The following is a 24,937-nucleotide window of genomic DNA, read 5'->3' as shown; positions in this document are numbered from 1 at the left end:
ATGAGGAACAAGGAGGTTTAGTAACCTGCTTAATGCCCAGCGACTTAATGGCCAAGGCAGGATTTGGTACAGGCAGACTGGCTCCAAAATCCATGCGTTTTTTTTTTTTTTAATTGTGATAAAATATGCATAAAACTTACATTTTAACGATTTTTAAATATCCAGTTCAGTGGTATTAAGTACATTCACAATGTTGTGCAAACGTCCCCACCATCCATCTCCAGAAAATTTTCACCTTCCCAACCTGAAACTCCAAACCCATGAAACAATTCCCCGTTCTCCCTCCCCCCAGCCCCTGGCAACCACTGTTCTATTTTCTATCCCTTCGAATTTGTCTTTTCTGGGTACCAATATAAGTGGCATCACATAGTATTTGCCCTTTTGTGTCTGGCTTTTTTTACTAAGTATAATATCTTCAAAGTTCATCCACCTCGTAGCATATGTCAAAATTTCCTTCCCTTTTTAAGGCTGAACAATAGTCCATTGTGTGGATACACCACATTTTGTTTATCCATTCATCCACTGACGGACCATTAGGTTGCTTCTAAGTTTTGGCTATTGGGAATAATGCTGCTGGGAACATGGGTGTGCAGATATCTGTTTGAGTCCCTGCTTTCAGAAACTCCACACTCTTAGCACCCTGCTAGAGAACCATGCTAGAGCTGTTTCTCATAAACCTCAGGGAAGATGTGAGTCAGTTTGGGAGAGCAGAGGATAAGGAGGTGACGGAGTGGGGTAAGACGGAGTGCAAGGCAGACAGAGCTGCAGGCTGAGGGGGGCACCCTGAGAATCACCACAGGAGGAGGACCGCCAACTGGGGAAGACGTGTGGGGCTTCCCAGACACCCTGGTGTCAGAGCAGCAGTGGCCCTGGGAGGCCCTGGTACTCCCCCAGGAGCCTGCATTCCTCTCCATCCCTGCGGGGACCATCTCCACACAGTGGGCCGGCCAGGAGCCCAGGCCAGGTGGGAGCCAGCTGACCAACAATATCTGTCACAAGGCAGGGAAGTGGGCAGAGTCTCCGCTACAACAGCAGAGATGGCACACACACCCCCAACCCAGGAGAAATGCACCCCACCCTGCAACTCCTGCCTACTGTGCTCACTACGCTCTGAGACAGGAGAGCACTTACCTGGCAAGACGCAAGGAGAGCAAGTGAAAAGGTGCCAGTCCTGGACAACAGGTATCTGGCCTCTCTCCACTCTACCCCTTCAGCCTAAGCAGAGAAACATCCTGGATATGTTAAAAGATTCACTAGCGCCAGAGATTTCAGCAAACAAAACAAGTGAGGCTATTACAAAACAGGAAAATAGATCACAATATCTCTAACCCGCTTTTTACAGAAAGATTTGAACCCAACAGAGAACATATGTTCTTGTCAGGCTCCCGTAGAGCAGTTGGAAACATTGATGCTGTGCTGGGTGAGCAAGGAGCCCTCAGCATCTTTCACGGATCACATTCTGTCCCCAGTTTGCAATACAATTAGGGACAGTAAGAATGTTAAAAATGCATTTTGGAAACAAAATTAATTTCCACAATGGGAATTATAAAATGTTTGGATCTCAACAGCAGTAAGGTATTCATATAAAAATATCGAATTCAACAAAACTGGCATTTAGAGGGAAATCTATATCCTCAAATGAATTTGTAATAAACAGAATAAAAGGGGAAAAAAGCGAAAGGCAACTTATGTTAAAGAGAAAATTAAAACGGAAATGAAAAACTCTTTAGAAACAGACTACAGATGGTCCCTGACTTAAAATGTTTTGACTTAACGATTTTTCAACTTCACAGTAGTGTGAAAGCAATGTGTATTCAGTAGAACTGTACTTCAGATTTTGAATTTTGGTCTTTTCCTGGGCTAGTGAAATGCAGTACGGTACCCTCTCGTGATGCTGGGCCACAGCTCCCAGTCAGCCACATGACCAAAAGGATAAACAACTGATAACTTTCAACCATTCTGTACCCAGACAACTGTTCTGTTTTTTACTTTCAGTATGGTACTCAATAAATTACATGAGCTATTCAACACTTTATTATAAAATAGGCTTTGTGTTACGTGATTTTGCCCAACTATAGGCTAATGTGAGTGTTCTAAGCATGTTTAAGGTAGGCCAGGCTAAGGTATGACGTTTGGTAGATTAGGTATACTAAATACATTTTCAACTTATGATATTTTTTACTTACAATGGGTTTATCAGGATGTAACCCCATTGTAAGTTGAGGAAGAGATGTACAATAAGAGCATGACCTATCAAAACCTATGGCATATGTCCAAAGAAAGGGACATTTTATAGCCTTGAGTATACATATGTACACTTAAATATAAGAAAGACATAACTAAGCTTTTTAAAATAGGATGAAATAAGAAATAAGCTAATTTAATTTGAAAACAACAGTAATAAAAGTAGATTTATAAATAAAACCAAAAACCAGTTCTTTGAAAAGACCATTAAAATAAGCAAACCTCTGGAAAGTCAAGCAAAAGAAAAAAGGGAAAAGGTACGAAACTGAAAATGTGAGGTTAAAACAAGGGACACGACTGCAGATATGAAGGAGATGTTTTAAACCACAAGAGGATGGTAGGCACAGCTTCACTCTGGTCGGTTTTGTTGTATCTGGATGAAATGGAAGATTTTCCTGAAATATATAAATCGCCAAAATAGGCTTAACAAGAGGAAGAAAACCTGAAAAGAACAATAAACATAGAACTAAAAAGGTAAAAAGGGATTAGAGGGGCTCCATCAGCCTCCAGGGACAGGGGATGCTGTTATGGATGTTACCAAAACACAGGGGAAAATGCGAAGCTCCCAGTTCTCTACAGGATTAACAGACCCAACAAGCATCACACACACACACACACACACACTGCAATGATACAGAAAGATCCTCTGAGACACATACAGTAGTTAAAAATAGAAAGCTTCCAAAAGGAATAAAATTGGGTCATTTGTAGACACGTGGATGGACCTAGAGACTGTCATACAGAGTGAAGTTAAGTCAGAAAGAGAAAACAAATACTGTATATTAATGCATATATGTGGAATCTAGAAAAATGGTACAGATGAACCAGTTTGCAAGGCAGAAATAGAGACACAGATGTAGATAACAAACGTATGGACACCAAGGAGGGAAAGGGGGATGGGATGAGCTGAGAGATTGGGATTGACATATATACACTAATATGTATAAAACAGATAACTAATGAGAATCTGCTGTATAGCACTGGGAACTCCACTTTGCTGTACAGCAGAAACTAACACGACATTGTAAAACAACTCTACCCCAATTTAAAAAAAAGTAGAAAGCTTCCAAACAAGACAATCCTATTTGTGTTTTTTTTAAAAGACAACACATGGAGGAAAATAAATATACATGAATATAAGTGTCCAAAAAAGATCTGGAATATACACATCAGACAGATCACTGTGGCTAGCTGTGAAGCAGAGAGTTTGGAAGGAAGTTAAAGAGAAAAACATTCTTTTTACACTATTCCTGTATCGTTGGAATGTTTACAAACTAAATATGTTCATATATTACTTCAAAATAAACTAAATGAAAAATCAATAAAAGTAAATAAAACCAATAATTAATAGCTTGATAATATTAATTTGAAGAGAAAAGTAATACTTTAATAATTATGAGTTAAATATTTTAAGCTAAAAATAAAAATTAAAAATTTAGAAAACAAATGGAAAGATTTTTTTTTACAATAGGAGGATATTTAAAATAGAGGGTCATTTTTGTAATTAAATAGGTAGGAATGACTCACCCTGACAAGACACAAAACCTCAAAGTCATAAAGGAAAATACCAGATTTGATTGTTATGGACGTTTAAAACCTCTATACAAAGAAAGGCATTATGCACTTGTCAAAAGACAAGTGTCAGGGCTTCCCTGGTGGCACAGTGGTTAAGAATCCGCCTGCCAATGCAGGGGACACGGGTTCGAGCCCTGGCCCAGGAAGATCCCACATGCCATGGAGCAACTAAGCCCGTGTGCCACAACTACAGAGCCTGCGCTCTAGAGTTCGTGAGCCACAACTACTTATTAGCCCATGAGCCACAACTACTGAGCCCATGCGCCTAGAGCCCACGAGCCACAACTACTGAGCCCATGAGCCACAGCTACTGAGCCCGTGCTCTGCAACAGGAGAAGCCACCACAATGAGAAGCCCGCACATCACAGCGAAGACCCAAAGCAGCCAAAAATAAATAAATAATATATATATGTGTATAAAAATCTTTTAAAAAACCCCAAAAGACAAGTGTCATATTAGGGAAAAAATATTTATAAGGTTTGTAAACAGCCACAGGGTTTACATCCAGAATATATAAGGAGCTTTTACAAAGTCACTAATGGCCAAGAACCCAACAGAAAAATGAGCAAAGGAGATGCACAAATTACAGAAGATATGAGAATGGCCGATAAACACTTGAAGAGATGCTAAAGCCCTCTAGTTATCTGATAAAAATGCAAATTTAAACAGTAATGAAATATTTCTTGTACCCAGCAGACCGGCAAAAATTAAAAGCACTGAGCACATGCATCACTGGCAGGAATCGGAAATGGGAAAATTCTCAGTTACTTTACAAATATTTCCTCTTATCTGTTGATCTTTTCCTCCCCCTCCGGCACTCATATGAGATTAACGTGAACGCCTTCCCTTCTCTCCTCCACCCCTCCTTAACTCTCCATCTCGTTGGCCTCCTCCTCATCGTCTCCAGAAGAGCCCCCAACCTGATCCCCGTTCATTCATTTGTTCTTCTGCCCTTTAACCTTCCCACTGAGTTAACCATTTCAGCACTTCCATTGTTCACACTCATTTAACCCCAGCTGGTTCTTCTTCATAACTGCATCATCTAGCCTCATATTTCCAATATCCTCCTGAGGATATTTATCATACACAAGTAAATGCTTTTCCTGTCTTGTTTGTTTATCTGTTCCCTCTGGTGTTCAGTTTGTGGTCTCTGTCTCTCGGAGTTTACTCTTCTCACGTGTCTCGTTTTTCCCTACAGCTGCTCACTTTCCCTGAGGAAGGTGAGCCACCTTAGCCGGTCACTTGGGAGGAGGAGCCGGGAGCCTTAGCCCCAGGCAGCACCTTCCAGGGACGGTTAGGGAAGGCGGGCAGGATGCTCCTCAGGGCAGAGAGTAGGGTGAGATTACCTGGCTCAGCCTCCCCTTTTTTGCTCATTCCCGAGGGGCTACTCTGGGCCTCAGGGAACTTCCCTGTCTTCCAGCCTGGGTGCTGTCTTTGTCCAGGGGCTGTCAACCTGCATCGTAATTGACTATCCGCTCAGATGGGGGGGTGCCATGAGGCAGCCCGCAAACCTGCCGAGGTGGTGTGGCACTCACTCCAGGTAGGTTCCGGGCTACTGTGGCATTGCCTGGATGCCTGTGTCTGGCATAGGATCTCCTCCTCACAAGAGCAGCGCTGGGCAGGCAGGGACCCCAGGGCGCGGGTAGGAAAGAAGCTGTCCCAGCCTGACCCTGGGTAGCTGAGCAGCAGCTTCCAAACTGGAATGTGCCTCCCCTCCCCTCCCTCATCCCACTGGGCTCTGCCTCCACAGGATTTCTCATCGGTTTTCATCTTCGTTCTGGGCTCTAGCAATTAATTATCCCTTTTGTGGCATCTCCAAGGTTTGGATTCATAGACTAGAGCCAGCAGCCCATATTAATTAACCATCTTATTAGGAACAAGAAGCAAAATTTAAAAACAAAATCACAGCATCAGATGTTTTTTCATGGAAGAAGAAAATGGATGCATGCAGACATTGCCAGTGGGAGTATGAATTGTCACACCTTTCCCAAGGGACAGACATTGTGACAATACGTCCCAAACACTTGAAAGATTGACTGGGCATTCCATGACAAGACGGTGTACACTCACATGTCCCTGCTCCTTCCCTCTAAATATGACTAAATGCGCTGGAAATAATCTAAGAGACGATCATAAAAGGAATCTGTAAGGTGGAAAGAGAAACTAACACAACCTTGTAAAGCAACTATACTCCAATAAAAATTAATAGATAAAAAAATTTTAATAAATAAATAAAAATAAATAAAAGATATATAAGGTGGAAAGAGGAAAGCAGACTGGCTGGGAAGCAGAGGACTTGAGGGATGACACTGCACTGAACTCCTGGGTTTTCTTTTTATCCCCCATTGTCTTAGTCCATTTGGGCTCCTAGACCAAAAACACCATTCAACTGGGTGGCTTAAACAACCAAAGTTTCTCTCTTACAGTTCTGGAGGCTGAGAAGTCCAAGATCAAGGCACTGGCAGAAGGGGAGGGGAGAGGAGAGACAAGGCAAAGAGTTCTTAGACTTGACACCAAAAGTATAATCCATAAAAGAAAAAGTTGATAAATTGCACCACACTCCATCAAAATTAAAATTGTTTTTGCTCTGCAAAAGATCCTAAGATGATGAAAAGAGAAATTACAGATGGGATAAAATACTCGCAAATCACATACCTAACAAAGAACTTGTGTCTAGAATTTATAAAGAACTCTCAGAAGTCAACATTAAATAAACAAAATTGAAAATGTACAAAAGATTTGAACAGAGATTTGACCAAAGAGGCTATATAGATGGCAAATAAGCACATGAAAGGATGGCCAACATAATTAGTCATTAAGGAATTTCAAACTAGAACCACAATGAATTATGACTACACACCTATTAGAATGGCTTTAAGAAAGCAATAACACTAAATGTTTGCAAGGATGCAGAAAGCTGGAGCATTCATACGTTGCTGGTGAGAATGTAAAATGGTACAGCCACTCTGGAAAATTGTTTGGAAGTTCCTTTATTTTCTTTTTAATTTTTGGCCACACTGCGCCACATGAGGGATCTTAGTTCCCCGACCAGGGATCAACCCTGTGTCCCCTGCAATGGAAGCACAGAGTCTTAACCACTGGACAGGCAGGGAAGTCCCTGGAAGTACCTTTTAAAATTAAAAATGGACTTTCCATTTGACCCAGAAAATGCAATCTTGGGCGTTTTTACAGGAGAAATGGAAACTTATTTTTACACAGAATCTTATACATGTATATTCATTCATAGCAGCTTTGTTTGTAATAGCCAAAAACTGGAAACTACTCAAATGTCCTTCAATGGTGAATGCTGAACAAACTGCAGAACATAATAGACATTATGGAATACTACTCAAATGTCCTTCAATGGTGAATGCTGAACAAACTGCAGAACATAATAGACATTATGGAATACTACTCAAATGTCCTTCAATGGTGAATGCTGAACAAACTGCAGAACATAATAGACATTATGGAATACTATCCAGCATTAAACAGGAAGAGAGTATTAATACTAGCAACAACTTGGATGAACTCAAGGAAATTATGCTGAGTGAAATAAGCCAATTTTAAAAGGATACAAACTATATGATTCCATAAAGTTGTGAAGTAACATAAATAGATAGAATACAGACTAATAGCTGTTAGAGGTTAGGGATGCGGAGAGGGTGTGTGGCTCTAAAGTGGTAGCATGAGGAAGCCTTGTAGTGATGGCACAATTTTGTATCATGATTGTATCATGATTGTGATCATCAAAGCTACAAACATACAAAGCTACACACATAATAATATCACACAGAGTAACACACACACACAAATTAGTACATGAATAACTCATGAGATCTGAATAAGCTCTGTGGATTGTACCAAGGTCAATTTCCTGATTTTGATATTGTATTACAGTTATGCCAGATGATAGCATTGGAGGAATGGCACAAGGAACCTCCCTGTACTTTTTTGGCAACTTCCTGTGGATCTTTAATTATTTTAAAATAAAAAGAATTTTTTAAAAAATGGCCTCAGAATCTTACTTGTAGGAATTTAAGGAGAAAAACAAAGAGGATTTCAGATCAGGGAAAAACGGAGTAAGTAAGTACATTTTGCTCTGTTTCCCACTGAAACGCAAGTGTAAAAGCTGAATATAATGCACAGAGAAGCTATTTGAGGACTTTTAAAATCAAATAACAGCAGGAGAATTGGGACAGGAGACCATAATTCAAAGTAACACTGAGCCGGTGGAGAGTTTTACCATTTTCCCTTCCCTAGTACCTCACAGTTCTCCTCACTCAAGGCAGCCTGAACTCGGAGGTGGACATAGGTGCAAACAGAGCGCTCAGGAAAGCCCTCTGGTTCTGGCTGAGGAGCAGAAAAGTGTCTCCTAACACCCAGAGAAGAGTGCAAGAAATCCCCCCTCTTCTCTACTCCATTTTCTCCTGCCCCGGCCCCCTGCAGCCCACAGGCACACCCTTTTTTTTGATCCAGTAGGGTGGGTTTGTTGTTTTCTTTTAACCATTGTTTTCTTACTCTCTGTCCTTTGACTGCTTGACCCTGGATGTGGGCACAGCCATGGTAAGGAAGCTGCAGTGTCTTGGATGGAGGGCTAAAAAAGGAGAGCCCAGGTGACTGGAAAGTACCAGGAAATCATGGAACGGGAGGAGTTCAGGACAGTGACCCCCAAAATTTGTTAATGAGCTCCTGGGCTCCCTGCTGAGCTGTGCACGCATAGATCTGACTCTAAAGAGCATATCATTGACTCTGAGAATGGGCCTAAGAGATAGATCAATGTCCCGGTCCTACACGGGCTACGGGTAATCCACACGTGGGACTGACCCAAATAACACTGCAAGGACTTTGTAAATGGAACTGACACTGTGACCACAGCCCACAGACGTCTGGTTGGGACGTGCAGCTACACAGTGCTTACAGGGACATGTCTGGCATTGAATGCTTATATTAGAAAAGAAGAAAGGTCTCAAATCATTAATCTAAGCTTCAACCTTAAGACATTAGGAAAAAAGAACAGAAAAAAATCAAGGCAAGTGCAAGAAAAGAAATAAAGAGCAGACACCAATGAAATTGAAAACAGCAAAAGAATAGAGAAAATCAATGAAACCCAAAGCTCGTTCTTTGAAAAAAAATCAATAAAATTAATAAACTTCTAGGAAGACTGAACAAAAGAACAAAAGTAGAGAAGACACAAATTACCAATATCAGGAACGAAAGAGGTGATATCACTACAGACTCAAAAGATAGTAAAAGGGTAATAAGCGAATCCTTCCTACAAATAACTTTATACTTATAAGTTTGACAACTTAGGTGAAATAAATCAATTCCATTTCATAACCTACCATAATTCACTCAAGATAAAATAATCTGAATAGCCCTGTAACTATCAGAGATATTAAATTCATTGTTAAAAAAAAATTTTTTTTAATGTCCAAGCCTAGATGGTTTCATTGACAAATTCTGTTTTTTTTTTTTTTTTGGTTGTACCATGCAGCTTGGGGGATCTTATTTTCCTGACTAGGGATCAAACCCATGCCCCCCTGCAGTGGAAGCACAGAGTCCTAACCACTGGACTGCCAGGGAATTCCCTCATTGACAAATTCTATCAAACATTTAAAGAAGAAATAACAACAATTCTACCCAATCAATTCCAGAATATAAAAGGAGAGGGAACATTTCCCAAATCATCTTATAAGGCCAGCATTACCCTGATACCATCATCAGATAAAAGACAAAAGAACTCTACAGAACCATATCCCTTATAAATATAGATGCAAAAATCCTCAACAAAACATTAGTGCATGAAATCTAGCGAAATATTAAAATAATAATACATCATCCAGGGACACAATATTGGGATAAACGTCACTCAATTGTAAATATTATTTTTTAATATTTTGTTTGCTACACTTGATGCAATATCTATATAGGTTCAAATATGGTTCAATGTTTGAAAAATAAATCAATGTAATCATCATATTAACAATTGAAGGATGAAAAACCACATGATTATATAAATTGATGAAGAAAAAGCATTTGGCAAAATTCAACATTCATTCATGATAAAGATTCCCAGCTAACCAGGCATGGAAAGGAGTTTCCTCAAACTGAGAAAGAGCATCTACAAAAAAATCGGGACCAAAGCAAGGATGTCCACATTGAACAGTCCAATTTCCCATTATACTGGAAGTCCTATCCAGTGTAACACATAAGAAAAAAAGGCATACAGTTGGAAAGGAAGGAATAAAAACTGTCTCTACTTGCAGACAACATGATAGTCTAAGTATAAAATCCCAAGGAATGTGTTCCCCTCCTCCACAAGAAAGGTCTAGAACTAATAAATGGGCCTAGTAATGTCACAGAATGTAAGCTCAACATACAAAAATCAATCGTTTTTCTAAAAACTAGCAGTAAACAGTTTGAAGGCAAAAAAAGTCCTACATAAATTGAGAGATATGCCATGGATTGGAGGACCCAACAGAGTGAAAATGTCAATACTCTCCAAGTTGATCTACAGATTTAATGCAATCAAAATCACAGCAGGATTTTTTGGTAAATGTAGGCAAGCTTATTAAAATTTATACCAAAAGGGAAAGGCCCTAGAACAGCTGCAACAATTTTGAAAAAGAGAAATAAATTTATTTAGAGGAATCACACTTCCCAATTTTAAGACTTACTGTAAAGCTACAATAATCAAGATCTTGCAGCAAAGGTATAGACGCATCAATCAAAGAACGGAACAGAACAGAGAGCCCAGGATATACCCTCACAAATAGGCCCAACTGATTTTTGACAAGGATGCAAAGGTATCTCAATGGAGAAAGGATAGCCTTTCAACAAATGGTATTAGAACAATTTGTTGTCTGTAAGTTAAAAAAAAATACCCCAACCTAAATCTCACTCCTTATATAAAAGTTAACTCAAAATGAAAATCGTAAAGCTATAAAGCTTTTAGAAGAAAACATAGGAGAAAATCTTCATGATCTGTGGTTAAGAAAAGAGTTCTGAGCCATGACACCAAATGCATGATTCATAAAAGAAAAAAAGTAATAAATTAGGCTTGACAAATATTTTAAATTTTGCAAAAGACACTGTTAAGAGAACGAAAAGACAGCAATAGACTAGGAGAAAGTATCTGCAAATCACATATGTGACAAAGGACTGCTTCCAAAATATATAAGAAACTCTCAAAATCAACAAGAAAATGATCCAAATAAAAAGTAGGCAAAAGACTTGAACATAAACTTCACCAAAGAGGACACAGTATATGAAAGGCAAGTAAGCATATGAAAACATGCTCAATATTATTGGTCATTAGGGAAATGCAAATTAAAACCAGTGAGATGGAATGCAAAATGGTACAGCCCCTCCAGAAGACAGTTTGACAGTTCTTTTAAACCATATGACCCAGAAGCGCTACTCCTGGGTATTTTTACCCTGGAGTAATGAAAATTTATGTTCACACAAAAACCTCTACACAGATATTCACAGCAGCTACATTCATAATTGCCCAAAACTAGAAACAACAACAATGCTCTTCCACTGGAGAATGGATAACCAACTGTGGCCTGTCTGTACAGCTGGTAACTATTTAGTAATCAAAAGGAACGCACCATTGATACACAGGACAATTGGGATGAATCTCAAAGATATGATGCCAATTTCAAAAGATTACATACCATATTGTTCCACTTACATGATATTCTTGAAATGACAAAGTCGTAGTGATGAAAAGCACATCAGGGTTTCCCTGGTGGCGCAGTGGTTGAGAATCTGCCTGCTAATGCAGGGGACACGGGTTCGAGCCCTGGTCTGGGAGGATCCCACATGCCGCGGAGCAACTGGGCCCGTGAGCCACAACTACTGAGCCTGCGCGTCTGGAGCCTGTGCTCTGCAACAAGAGAGGCCACGATGGTGAGAGGCTCACGCACCAAGATGAGGAGTGGCCCCCGCTCGCCGCAACTAGAGAAAGCCCTAGCACAGAAACGAAGACCCATCATAGCAATCAATCAATAAATAAATCTTAAAAAAAAAAAACACACATCAGTTATTTCGGTAGTGGGGAGTGGGGAAGTGGGGAAGGCTTGGGCTGCGTAGCATGAGGAAGTGCTTTGGAGAGACGGGACTGTTTGGTATCTTGACAGTGGTGTTGATTACATGAATATATAGGTATGTTTTAAAACCTATATAAGTGTTCAAATTCACAGACCTATACAACTCTTCAAAATGGGACCAGAAGGAGAAACAAAAAATTTAAAAATCTGTTCTGTACCAGTCACTTTGCATTTTGTCTCATTAAATCCTCACAGACTGCAAGATTAGTTTATCATCGCCATATTACAGATAAGAAACTTGAAACTCCAAGATACTCAGGAACTTACCCAGAGTCACACCATGAAGAGTGGCAGAGCCTGGAGCCCTACCCAGACCCTCCCTGCACCTAGTACTGGGATGGTCAAGTCTGCGTGTAGTAGTCTAAGACACTGGGAAAGACAGGCTGCCCTCTTTGTTCATGTCAGTTACGCGTCTGGCTTCTGTGCACAGCCTTGCTAAGCTGGACCTGCTCAGCTTTTAGTCAAATGGACATCTCAGCAGGATCACTTGGGCTTCTTGGGCGCTGGCCTGCATATGCGGGTTGGACTTGGTGATGTTCTTTGATGTATGTGAAGATACTGAATTAATGGAAAGAACGCTGGACTAAGACCTGACTGTTTCATCTTGATCCCTTCCTATTCCTAGATGATTCTACCCACTCCCAGCTAGGTGTTGATGTCTCTCAGGCATGCATTTTAGACCCAGAGGGTATATCAACATGAACTGCAGAGAGAATGCCTAACTACCTCCACAGATGTCATCCCTAGTCTAAAAGCATTAAAACAGTATTTAGTGTTAACTAGCTATTATACTAACTTGAAAAACATGTGAAATAAGATGTTAAAATGTCCATTAGGGTCAATAATCAAAGAATATAACATATGACAGACAAAAAAATAAAAATAACTATATATCCTTCTCTAAAATTTTACCTTAATGCTGAGGATTCAAGTTAATATTTTTTCCCTTCTGGAAGACTCATCATGAAGGTGGTAGAGTAAGCAATTATCAAGCATTCATCCCTAATGAAAACTACTAAGCCAAAATTAACAAGAAGATATTTTAATGATACTTTTGTAGCACAAAATTAAACTGAGACAGGTAAGAGGAATGTGAGGGAATCTAGAAAACCATAAATTATATTGCTTTGTTTTGACATAACCCAGATGTTGAGAATGAACAGGCGTCCTATCAGCAGTCTCCATTTCTCCTCTCAAAGGCACAGTCTAGGCAATAAATCCAACAAAGAGGTTGTGCTTAGGCTCCACTCCCCTGACTTGTTATTTAAAAGTACTGCAATATATGAAACCATTCATCACTGCAGATTCAAATGACTGTCTGTCTGTCTGTCTGCAGATCACTTCAATTGCTCCACAGGCCCCTTCAGGCTGGACTTCTGATTTCTTCTTTCTTTCTGACCCTGAATTCGGTAGAGCTTCTTCCTGAGGTCCTTCTGTCGCTTCAGTTTCTCTTCTTCCTCCTTCTGCTTCACTTTGAAGTGTTCTTTGTTGTGTAGATGCCGTTGCTCCTTGGCTTTCTTCACCTTCTCACTGTGCACTGTACTCAGAGCATCCAGCAGTGCAAGGATCTGACAAGGGCAAAACCCAGTGAGCATCAGAATATTCTTACAGCTACAGCATGCTTTCCTTCTAAGTTTCAGGAGGCCTAAACACCACAGCTGATGGCATCAAAGTTACAATCAATTCATGATCCAAATGAATATTAACCTAGTGAAAATTTATCCTGAACTAGGAAATTGTAATTTGCATGGAAATATAAGTAGGAGCATATTTACTTAGCAAAATACTTAAATAATGGCCTTGACCACAAAACCACCTTTGTTAAATCACTCTGTGGATACTCTGTACAACTAAGAGTGATTTGCCAGCTGTGTGCCTATTATTCCCCATTAAAATGCATAAGGCAGAGCATGACTAAACAAAAGAAGTGAAATGGACTCCGGCCTTTCTTCTAACTTCCAGATCTAGTGCCTTGAATAAGTCAGGCCCTTATCCTTTCCTAATGAAAAGTGAGAATGCAGTAAAAATGCCAAGTGTGTTACTGAAAGCATTATTTTCACATCTAAATGCAACATGCTGGAAGCCGTCCATCAACAGTACCTTCCTTTCATGAGGCTCCCGTATGACAGCTGGTCTCAGTCTGTCCTTCGGAATCTTGCCTGCCTTTGCTTGGGTCTTGGGCTTGCTCTTAAATGGCAGGGCCTTCTGCAAGGCTTTTGGAATGTGCAGTGAATTGAAATGTTTCTTTTGCCTCACAATTGGCTGAACAAGAAAAATAAAACAAAGACTGTGACATATTTATATTATGATCTATGTGCATTTAAAACTTGCATAAAATCTTCTCAATGGGTTGATTTTTCCACAAGATCAGTAACACCACAGTTTGCTGACCATCAGAAATGAGGACTCAATCATCCATCAAATATATATTGCCTCAATGGACATGCACAGCTGCAGGCAAAACAAAGGAATATATAGAATATACATATTTACAATTCTTCCAAGAAATCAACTGTGCCCAGTATCTACAGTATGGACGATAGGATCTCAACAGAGCAGATGAAAAGATCCAAAGTTTCTGTTAATGGAAAACTCTGGCCTTATCTTTGGGGCACTGAGACGGTTTTTTCTAGCCTAACAAGAATAACTAGCTTTTCATCTTGACTATAAACCTCTCTGGATTTAAGGACATAGTTCTTCCTCCAATGAGCAGCTGAAATGCCCCCATCCCTGATTCTCATTAAGAAGTTTAACTTTATTCTGTTTCTAATAGAAGGCTGGTTGAGAAGAGTGACATTTAAATGACAAATGAAGGCAAAACTCCTTCTACATTCAGTTTTCAAGCTAACCAAATTCTATGCTTAAATTGAGATGATCAAAATTCTTACCTGCCTCAGAAGTAGTTAATAAGTTGAAAGTTTTGCCCTAGACCTTTACCAAGGTTGACAACTATATAGAGAATATGTCTGCTGTATCTTTATGAATTTACTGTTAAAGACATCACCCACAATAATATTCAATATTCTCTGTTTAAGAAACCAAAATATTTTAGAATGAAAGAAATCAGAGAAATCTCCTTCTCAAAAACAAGTAAGCACCACAGACTGGACAACAGGTACTATGTCCTGAAGTATATTTTAAGAGAAACTCATGGCAATGTGATTCAAATTTTATTAACTATGTTACAGAAAAACTAATGTCTGGAAAACTTCTGTTTCTAGCAGGATGGCAGACCAATACCCTGAATTACCCTCTTATTACAAAACAATTAAATATCTTGCATTAACACAAACAAATCTTTTCAAATGCATTGTTAACCTGTGAACAAAATAATGGACGTTCTCACAGACCAAAACTTGAATGAAAATGGGAATCCAGACAGGCACTGAGAACTTAACATTTTAAAACACTGATGAGGCCAACTACTGGAAAGGATGTGGAATAACTAGAACTCTGATAAGCTGTTCAAGTCTAACCTGGTATTTCAGTATACTACAGGGATCACACACTGATGTTGAACACATGTATCCTGTAACCTGGCAATCCCACCCATGGGGATCTATGCAACGGAACTGTGTGCACATGCACACCAAACAAGTTGCATATAAGTGTTCAGGGCAGCATTTATAATAGCCAAAAATTCGAAACACTGTCCGTCAATGGATAAAACCGACATTCTCATACAATGAAATTCTACTCAACGATAAAAACAAATAAATGTCTGCTATATACAAGAACATGGATGAATCTCATAATACTGAAGGAAAGAAACCAGGCAAAACAGTATGTGGTATATTTTATAAAACTCAAAAAAAGGCAGAAGGAATTTCCATGTCAGGAGTTGGGATAGCGGCTATCTCTGAGGTGGAGGTGGGGTCGTGACTGGGAGAGGTCACAAGGGGGACTTCTATTGTGCTGGTAATTCTATTGCTTGATCCAGGTGATGGCAACTTAGGTATGCTAAAATTCAATGAGCTGTATACACTTATTATTTGTGTACTTTTCTGTGTGTATGTTAACACTTCAATAAAAAGTTTATTAAAACTCTCAAAAAACCCCTCCCCCTTGCTTCAATAAGAATCAGTACATTAATGTTTTTCAAATTAATACATGTATATAGTACAAAAAAAAAGTTCAAAAGAGGTATATACAGTGAAAAGTTTAAGTCTCCTTTCCAATCCACAGAAAACCACTATTACCACTTGTCCTGTGTTCCTTCCAAAATAGTCTAGGAATGTACAACATGTTCATTCAAATTTAATGTTAGACTTTCTACTTGAAAATTCAAACCACAAGAAACATTACATATGAAGCTTCTGGGTGACACCCATCTACAGAGCACATGGGTGATTGATTGTACCTTATACAGAGAATCCTTGCTGGCCTTTAGTTTGATGCCATGGGAGAGCCGGAGTTGACCAGTTGTCCGCATTCCTGACCAGGTGTCTTTCTCACCAGCTGGTTTCAACAAAGATGTTACTGGGTTATAGAAGGCTGGAACAGAGACAGGATACCAAGTTCTCATGAAGACAATGTCTGGAAAGAGAGGAAATTTACATTAACATTTTCAAAAGAAGATTCATATCCATCTTGGTAAACAAAAGAACAAAATATTCACTCCAAACTTCTCTAGCTGGTTGCACAGTATTTGAAGAGAGACTTCACCAAGTGAACTACTTTTGAATAACACAAAGCTTTTTCTGGGTGTGGCTGGGAGTGGTACACAAGATGCTCCAGCTGGGGAGAGCTACAGCTGACTCCTGTTTCTAAAGACCTAAACTACCACCTATAGTTCACACTGGCTAGAAATCAATAGTGAATGGTAGGTAACATGCTGTTAAGAACACACCACAAAGGATATTTACCACTCATCAGCAGTTTATCCTCAAAGGTGGCCCGGAAAGCTCCTTCTGGAGCCCGGAGCGCCTTCTTGATCTGTCCCCTTATTCCACTGACAGTTCGAATCACAGCACCTTCAAATTTGGCCACTTCCAAAGCAGAATTAAACATTCCCTACAGGTATATATATACATATACATATATATATTAAAAAAATACATACACACAAAGTCAGATATTTTACTTCTTAGTTCATAAATATATCCTTGGTTAAAAAACAATAAATAATTCATTGAAAGGTGATAAAAAAATCAACTATATTTTTCCCCCTAAAGGTGGAATTACTAGGTCAAAAGGAATACAACTCTATCTTCCCTGAAATAACACTAATTAAGACTCTACTGTGGGCTCATTAACATGTTCATCACTGCTATCTTTGTAGAAAAGAAGATCAAAAAGATATTTATTGGTCTGAACTGGCCTAGATGGCCTTTGCTGTCATCTCACAGGGTTTGACGACAGTTCATATCCTATTACTTAGGTGCACACACTCAGAAAATAAAGAGACAACAAGATAAATGCTGATGGTAGTATTACCTTATATTATAAGGACATTTTATGATCATCTTAACTCTGTGTTTTTAATGGAAACACCCTCTACTGATGAAATTTTCAATTAATGTTGCTCAAACTACCCTCCCATGTTATACTGCTCTGTGTTACTTAAATATGCTCAGAAATCTAAAGAAGTAAACTAAATATAAAGAATATAAAATATAAAGAAGTAAACTAAAAATATCAAAGACCAAGTTTATAAAAGATTTCAAATAGTTTTCTGAAAACATTAGAACTATATCTTAGACCTATATTAGAATATTTCATTCCTCCTTTAACAATATACACATTTATAAGCATATGAATATACAGATATATATATATACCTTAATGAATGAAGTGTTCTTGAAAATTTTATATGGAAAACCAGTTAGCTTTAATTTCTTCACAATTTTTATAGATTTATCCAGATCAAGGACAACTCCTGTGGCAGCTATCCGGAAATCAGCCTAAAAAGGAACCCCCAAAATGTGAATACAGGAATAATGTCAGCAAGAGAAGAACTACATTTCTCTGTAATGCAACAAATTACCAAAGTGCAGTTCACTTACAATCACCTAAGAAAAAGTAAGAAAGAATATATGAACATGCAAAACAGTATTTTAACAAAAGCTATCTGAAACTATAATACATGTACGCCAAAATTAATGATATCTTGAGCATTTTCCTGAGGGTGATTTCATAGTAACACAGTTTCACAAAGATGAATGAATGAAAGGGAATATGAAAATTTGGCTAAAATGTTTGAGAAATTAAATTTTGGACATTCAGGATGGATTCCATTTGCCCATTATTTTGTTTTCTTTTCTGTTAAATGAGGCCAATAAAACCTGCTCTGATTGGTCAAATGAAGACTGTGTGAACATACCTTGCTAAACCAGATTACTAGGGGGTAGTCTTATGTCTAGCTGGTATCCAATGTATGCCAGAACCTAGTCGAGTGGTTAGCTCATAGTGAGCACTGCTTAAATATTTTTAGAAAAATATTAAAAAGCATAAAATATAAAAGCATAAAAGCATAAAAATATAAAATGTCATCAGTACCATTACAATTCTTCTATTTCCCTCTTCTCTACTCCCACACCTTACTTAAAAGCAAAATTAAAAGCAGGAAAATTAAAAGCAAAGAGAAGTTTACTATAAATACTTGAATAATTTTCAACTTAAAGTTTCAGGTACATATTCCATAATCAAGACATTATTTCTCAAACACAATCTATAAAATAAACCATCAAAGATAGTTACCATTACGCCACTGACAGACTGTATTGCCAAGAACCCAGTACCCTGTGGAGTGATAGGACCTTAAAGGAAACAGGAAAAAAAAAAAAAATACAGTGAACCACACATTCTGGATTCTGCTTTACATATATACTCCAATCCAAAAAAAAGAGAAAAATCTTATGAATTGGGATTTCATGAAAGGAAAAAAGCAAAACTATAATGATAAAGACTAAAAGATTTAAATTAACCTACAAGCAAGTTTATTCTAATCCCTTTTTACCCCAAAAGGTTGCTCCACAATGCATGTGCAGTGGGGTGTATTTCAGAAGCCTTTGTCTTCCATTGTGGTCTTCAATATAATAAAGTGGGATGGTCTGAAACCTCCTCCACCCTACAGAAAAAATGACTGGATCTCGGGACTTGAGGATTTTCTTATACCAACGATGTTTCTTCAGACGCATCTGAAAGGAGAAGAGATTTCAGTAAGATTACTGGTACAAGTATGACCAAAGAACCTCAATCGTTAAGCATACAGTGAAGGGTACCTACCTGTACATATCCAACATTGCCCTCACTATTGCCCAAACCACCCAAAATAATTGGGTAATGTGGGTCAAAGTTAAGCACGAATTCACAGGGGACGTTTTCTATCTCAATTCGGACATACATCCCAGGTCGAAAACCCTCATACTGAACTCTGGCTTCATCATCTTGATCTTCGAATTCTGCCCGGTTAAGCTATACATGAGAGGGGGAAAAAAACCCAAAAACAATTAAAAACCCATAATGTTGTTACTTTTAATAAATGTAAGATTAACATTTAAAAAAAAGAGCAATTTCTAAATAAAGGAACCATGTACAGAATTATTTAGGCTTTATCCTAATTAAAAATAATGTATGTTTTATCTATACAGTTTGTTCAGGATATGCCCCAACTGTTTTCTTCTCTGTTGCTCCAAGCTATACTACAGTAAATACAAACAACTCTGAAAGCAGCCCTTAATGTTGGTCGACAAACACTCTGAACCTCCCCATCCACACTTTCTTTTCTTACTCTCCCAATTATTTCACACTTTTTCTCTTTTCATCAAACACCCAGTACCTCCTCCCTCATCCTCACTCTCAGCTGTTGACTGTTTCCTAATTCACTCAAAATTTAAGCAACCTAAAAGAACTTCCACAGTTAGCCCCTCTACCAGGGTTTACACCCATATTCAGCCTTTTATTACAGCTCTGCACTGTTCAGTATAGTAGCCACACATGGCTATTTAAGTTGAAATTAAATAAAAATTTAAAATTCAGTCATTTAATCACATTAACTGTATTTCAAGTGGTCAGTAGCAACATGTGGCTAGGTGGCTACAATATTAGACAGTAAGATACACATTTCCTTAATCACAGGAAGCTCTACTAGGCAGCTGTTAGAGATTATCCATGCCTCTATTTAATGCCAAGCTTTACTTGCACCCTAGATCATCCACTCTTGTTGGACTTTATTCCAACAAATCTTTCCTGTTATTTCTCTCATCTTAAAACCTTTTGACTCCACTTCCTCTCACTACTGCCCCATTTCTCTGCTTATCTCTGAAGCAAAATGCCACAGAAGTTTTCTAAAGTCTGGTTCCAGTTACGCTGCTCATATTCTCATAAATCCCCTAAAACTGGACTTGAACCAATACTCCATTGAAATGCTTGCCAAAGTCACTAAAGGCCTCCATGTGCTTAATCCAGTGCTCAATTCTGTCTTCACTGTAGTTAACACATCAGCAGGATTTGAAACAATTTATCACTTCCTTCTACAGTGGCTTCCAGCATACTTCATGTCCTCTTACATTTCTTCTATCTCCTGAGAGCTGCGCAGTCTCCACTGCTGCTTCCTTGTCTCTGCCTAGTCTCCTGAAGTACCCAGTCCTGGTCCTCTCCTCTCCTGACTCCATGCTCACTCCCCAGGTCATTCCACCTATCTCATAGTTTTAAAAAGCACCCAGATCCTGAGTACATCACATTTAAGTCCCTGGCCTCAACAGCTCTCCAGAACTGACCACCTGACACTCCTCTTGTCTGAAAGGTATCTCAAACCTAACAGATCCAAACTTCACCTTCCCAGGTAGACTGACATCAATGAAAGGCTTTCCTATCTTACTGATGACAACCCAATCTCTCCAGTAAGTCATCCTTATCTCCCCTCTCACACATCTCACATTTAATCCACCAGGAAATCCTATTGATCTACCTTTCAAAAAAAAGTATAGCCAGAATTTGACTCTTTCTTTCCTCTCATCACTGCAAACCCCCACCCCCTCCCCAGTGTAAGTCATGTTAATCTTACTGAACTTGTGCCAGGGTAATCTTTTCAAGGGGTAAGCAGATCATGCATGTCTCTCCTCTACTCAAAACACCCAATGGACCCCCATTTCATTCAGAGTAAAAAATTCGAAGTTCTTTACAATGACCCACAAGGTTTTAGGTGATTTTATTTTATTATTATTATTTTTTGGTTGCGTTGGGTCTTCGTTGCTGTGCACGCAAGGGCTTTCTCTAGTTGCGGCGAGCAGGGGCTACTCTTTTTTTTTTTTTTTTTTTGAGGGGGCTACTCTTCATTGCGGTGCACGGGCTTCTCATTGCGGTGGCTTCTCTTGTTGCGGAGCACGGGCTCTAGGCGCGCAGGCTTCAGTAGTTGTGGCTCATGGGCTATAGAGCACAGGCTCAGTAGTTGTGGCGCACGGGCTTAGCTGCTCTGCAGCATGTGGGATCGTCCCGGATCAGGGATCGAACCCGTGTCCCCTGCACTGGCAGGTGGATTCTTAACCACTGCGCCACCAGGGAAGCCCCTAGGTGATTTTAAATTATAAATGGCCTAAAGCAAAGACTTCAGAACCTGCCTTACATTTCCTAGTCACTTCTATCAAAGGTCAGTACACACTTTGAATCACTATGTTAATGACTAACCAGGAGATACTTCTTTGACTAGATGAAGACCTAGGTTGAGCAAACCCTGTCAGCTGCATTTTCACAAATCATATACTTAATCTGCAGAAGACATATTAAGGTATGCTCCCGTTTACAGGGATTCTTGGTGGCCCCACTTGTCAAAGCGCATCTCAAACACTTGCCATCAACTGTACACATCTCTGTGTCTCCTTCAGAGTCAGTTCATCATCTCAAACAGCCTGCTCAGCATCCCCAGACGGCAGGGCCACACTATCTCCCTTTCAGCATTCCACAGGCTCCCTTTATCTTTGCACCTGACCTTACATTCGAAGTATCCTCTGAACTCTGACCAAGATGGGTTTTCAGAAAACCATCCCCAGAGAGCACGTATACATTCAAATTATTCAATTACGGTTCCAGGGAGTAGTAATCAGAATACTAAGGCAATGCTTGCATGTAAATAAACACACTGTCTCAAATCACCTCTCTGTAAGATCCTCAAAAATGGTGGCCGTGTCTCAGCCATTTCTGCTTCAGCAACATTTAATGCTTGGTACAAAATAGACACTGATATTTTTCTGGTGAATGTCTGACTGAAGAAACAATTAGATAACTGCATGAATAAACACACCTATTTGCATCTTGACCTAGGAGCCCAAACAGGAGGCCCAGAAGCAGGCAGGGAGCAAAGACCTAATCAAAGTTACATATTCACAGCACTATTACAGCCCTGAAATGAGGCTGATAGGAACTGAGTTTTCTCACCTGTGCTTGTTTCTGCATTTCTCCTTTAAGATCATCAAAGTATGTGTTTTCTCCTTCATCATATTCTGCATCAAACATCTCTTTCAATTTTCTCTTTTTATCCAAATGCTTTTTCTTAGCACTTTCCTCTGCATTGGGGTCAACTTCTTCTTTAACTTCTTCCTCCACATCTTCAACCTTAAATTTCCAGAAGAGAAAATTTTGTAAAAATTTGTGGAGACCTCTTCTTTAAACATTAAGGCAGATTTTAAAAGTTCTATTTGAGCTGCGAAAATCTTAGTTATGATCATCATGAAAACAAAATAAAACAGCCTTTGTCTCTAAATAACATGTACTGCAACAAGAGACATTTAGACATCTGCATTACAATTAGCTGCCATTCCTTAATATGGCTGGGAATGCCAAACATGAATAAAAATAATAGCAACTGTTCCCAACCCAGATGCTCCCAGATACTGTTCTAAACAAATATTAGGGAGGACAGGGAATTATTTTTTTTTTAAAACGGCACTTAAAATTAAGTGGAGGAGAATGATGGCAAGACAGTGACCCAGGAGCTAAAACTTTCAATGACTGAAGAATCATAATAAGAAGAAGAGGTAATAGGTATCACTCAAAAAAATTAACAATAACAAATAAACCAACAACTTTTGGTCCGTTCCCACCCTCTTCACTTTTAGGAAGGAATCCATCCATCTCATATGGGGCCTCTTGCAGAACATACTGACCACAGATCAAGGACCAGTGGCTGATGGCTGGCCATGGCCAAGTCATACCTGAGTATCTGGGCCTGATTTTCCCTTGTGCACGTCCCCTGTTTCCAGGTCTTCAAAGTCACCATAGAGCTCCTCTGGGAAAAGAACATCCAAATGACTCCCCTGTAAGTAGGGCCTGCACGTGACACTCTAGCACCACCCAGCACCAAGTGGCCTAAGTGCTTGGCATCTCAAACTTCATTTTTACTGTGCTTATTGCTACACAACCCTAAAGAATCCCGCACTTACACAGCCTTCGTTTTCTTGTTAAATTTTGTCAGTATTTCATCACCTGTTTAGGTTAAGGAAATGGGCCCAATCCACTTTTCCATATTCTACTTCAAAATGCCACTTAGCCACAAGCTATTTTTCCAGGATAGGTGATGAACATTCTGTAGCAGAGATGCATACAGAGGTGGCATGCGTGGCCCTGCATGTCAGTCCCCAAACCAACAGTTCAAAGAGTGACTTGAAAAGTCATGGCATGATAACAGCACATATGAAAAAGAGTCTCAACAATAAGATCAACACAGCACAACCATGTGACATACCTAGGGAAGATCTGAGATTACACAAAATACAGCATTTAGAGTAACAGTAGTATCCAAAACAATGTCAAGCCCATAAGAAGAGCTCATTTATTTGTTTTTGGAGCTCTAAGTTTAGTTATGGATCCTACCCTTAAAAGAAACAGGCAAGTTAAAACTCTGGGAGGCAACATTTAGAAAGGTATCAAAACATTTTCATATAAGAAAGAGCCAAAGAACCAAAGGACATATAAAAGGTTGGAAGATTTCATTTGTAATAAAAAACAAAAAAGGATAAAGTACTTAGGAATAATCCTAACAAGAAATGTACTAGAACTTTAGTTTAAAAAAATTTTAAGCTTTAATATGCTTTTTAAAGGACACATGGAGACACAACTAGGGTGCCAGTGGGACGCTGGTGGGGACCCTCGACGCCCAAGATGACGGGAGGAACGCCCGAGCAACTGGGTAGGACATGGGGGAGTGAGAGGGGAGGAGAAGTGGAGGTCGGACAGGAATGGCACCCCGAGGGGGTGGCTGGGATGGGGGAGGGGTTCCCACGTCTAGAGGGACCCTCAGGGGCTCGGAGGATCAGGCATTTCCCCTGTCCAATTGGGCCCTGGGAGGCCTGTGGGGCTCCCGGGCCAGGTCCTCCTCCCTCCAAGGCCCCCTCCAGTCCGCGTAGATCCCAGGGGTATAGGAGGGAGGTGCGGGGAGGAGAGGCGAGATGTTGGGGTCCTCCAAGACCAGAGGATCAGGGAAGGTGCCATGGGCATTTCCCCCACCCACTCGGCCCTGGGAAGCCTGCTGGGCTCTCAGCCTAGTCATCCGTTCTCGTTCTCCAGGGCCCCCTCTGGCCTCATGGGTCCTAGGGGCATGGGAGGGAGGGAGGAGGGGGAAGAAGGGAAGAGGAGGAGAGGTGGACAGGGGGGACCCTCTGGGGCCGGGGGATCAGGGGAAGCACCATGGGCATTTCCCCCGCCCAATTGGCTCCAGGAAGCCTGTTGGGGTCTGGTCCCCTGTCTTCCGGAGCCCTCTCCTGCTGCGTGGGTCCTAGGGGCATGGGGCAGGGTGGGGGTGGGGGGGGGACAAGAGAAGCCAATGGGGAGGGGTCCTCCGGGATCGGAGGACTCGGGGGAAGGCACCTAGCATTTCCCCTGCCCACTCAGGCCCAGTGAGCCTGCTGGGGTCCTGGACCTGGTACTGCGCCCTCCAGGGACAGAGGCACTCCTGGCACCTCCTGCTGCGTTAAGCCTAAGCCCCACCCCCCACCACCCCACAGGGCCTGTTCCAGCCCTGTGGGTTCTAAGCATAGGCCCCACCCACCACCTAAACCCTGCCCCTG

At 40.2% G+C, this 24,937-nt stretch overlaps 1 protein-coding gene across 2 annotated transcripts in view; it reads right to left on the bottom strand.

The window, feature by feature from the left end:
* Nucleotides 1-12,962: 12,962 nt before the first annotated feature.
* Nucleotides 12,963-24,937, bottom strand: part of BMS1 (BMS1 ribosome biogenesis factor) — a 43,874-nt gene continuing 31,899 nt past the window's right edge. For both annotated transcript variants that reach the window (XM_059900125.1, XM_059900126.1), the window contains exons 14-23: nt 23,087-23,160; nt 22,311-22,487; nt 19,164-19,352; nt 18,895-19,075; nt 18,636-18,694; nt 17,717-17,839; nt 16,802-16,949; nt 16,297-16,472; nt 14,037-14,198; nt 12,963-13,504 (exon numbers count right to left, since the gene is read on the bottom strand). In XM_059900125.1, the coding sequence (XP_059756108.1) occupies nt 13,274-13,504; nt 14,037-14,198; nt 16,297-16,472; nt 16,802-16,949; nt 17,717-17,839; nt 18,636-18,694; nt 18,895-19,075; nt 19,164-19,352; nt 22,311-22,487; nt 23,087-23,160 (1,520 nt within the window). In that variant the 3' untranslated portion in view covers nt 12,963-13,273. The remainder of the gene's footprint in view (nt 13,505-14,036; nt 14,199-16,296; nt 16,473-16,801; nt 16,950-17,716; nt 17,840-18,635; nt 18,695-18,894; nt 19,076-19,163; nt 19,353-22,310; nt 22,488-23,086; nt 23,161-24,937) is intronic.

This window comes from Balaenoptera ricei, chromosome 16 (genome assembly GCF_028023285.1).
Source record: "Balaenoptera ricei isolate mBalRic1 chromosome 16, mBalRic1.hap2, whole genome shotgun sequence".
In the NCBI taxonomy this organism is placed as follows: Eukaryota; Metazoa; Chordata; class Mammalia; order Artiodactyla; family Balaenopteridae; genus Balaenoptera; species Balaenoptera ricei.
Note: the sequence above shows the minus strand (reverse complement) of the source record. Positions and strands in the feature narration are given on the sequence as shown.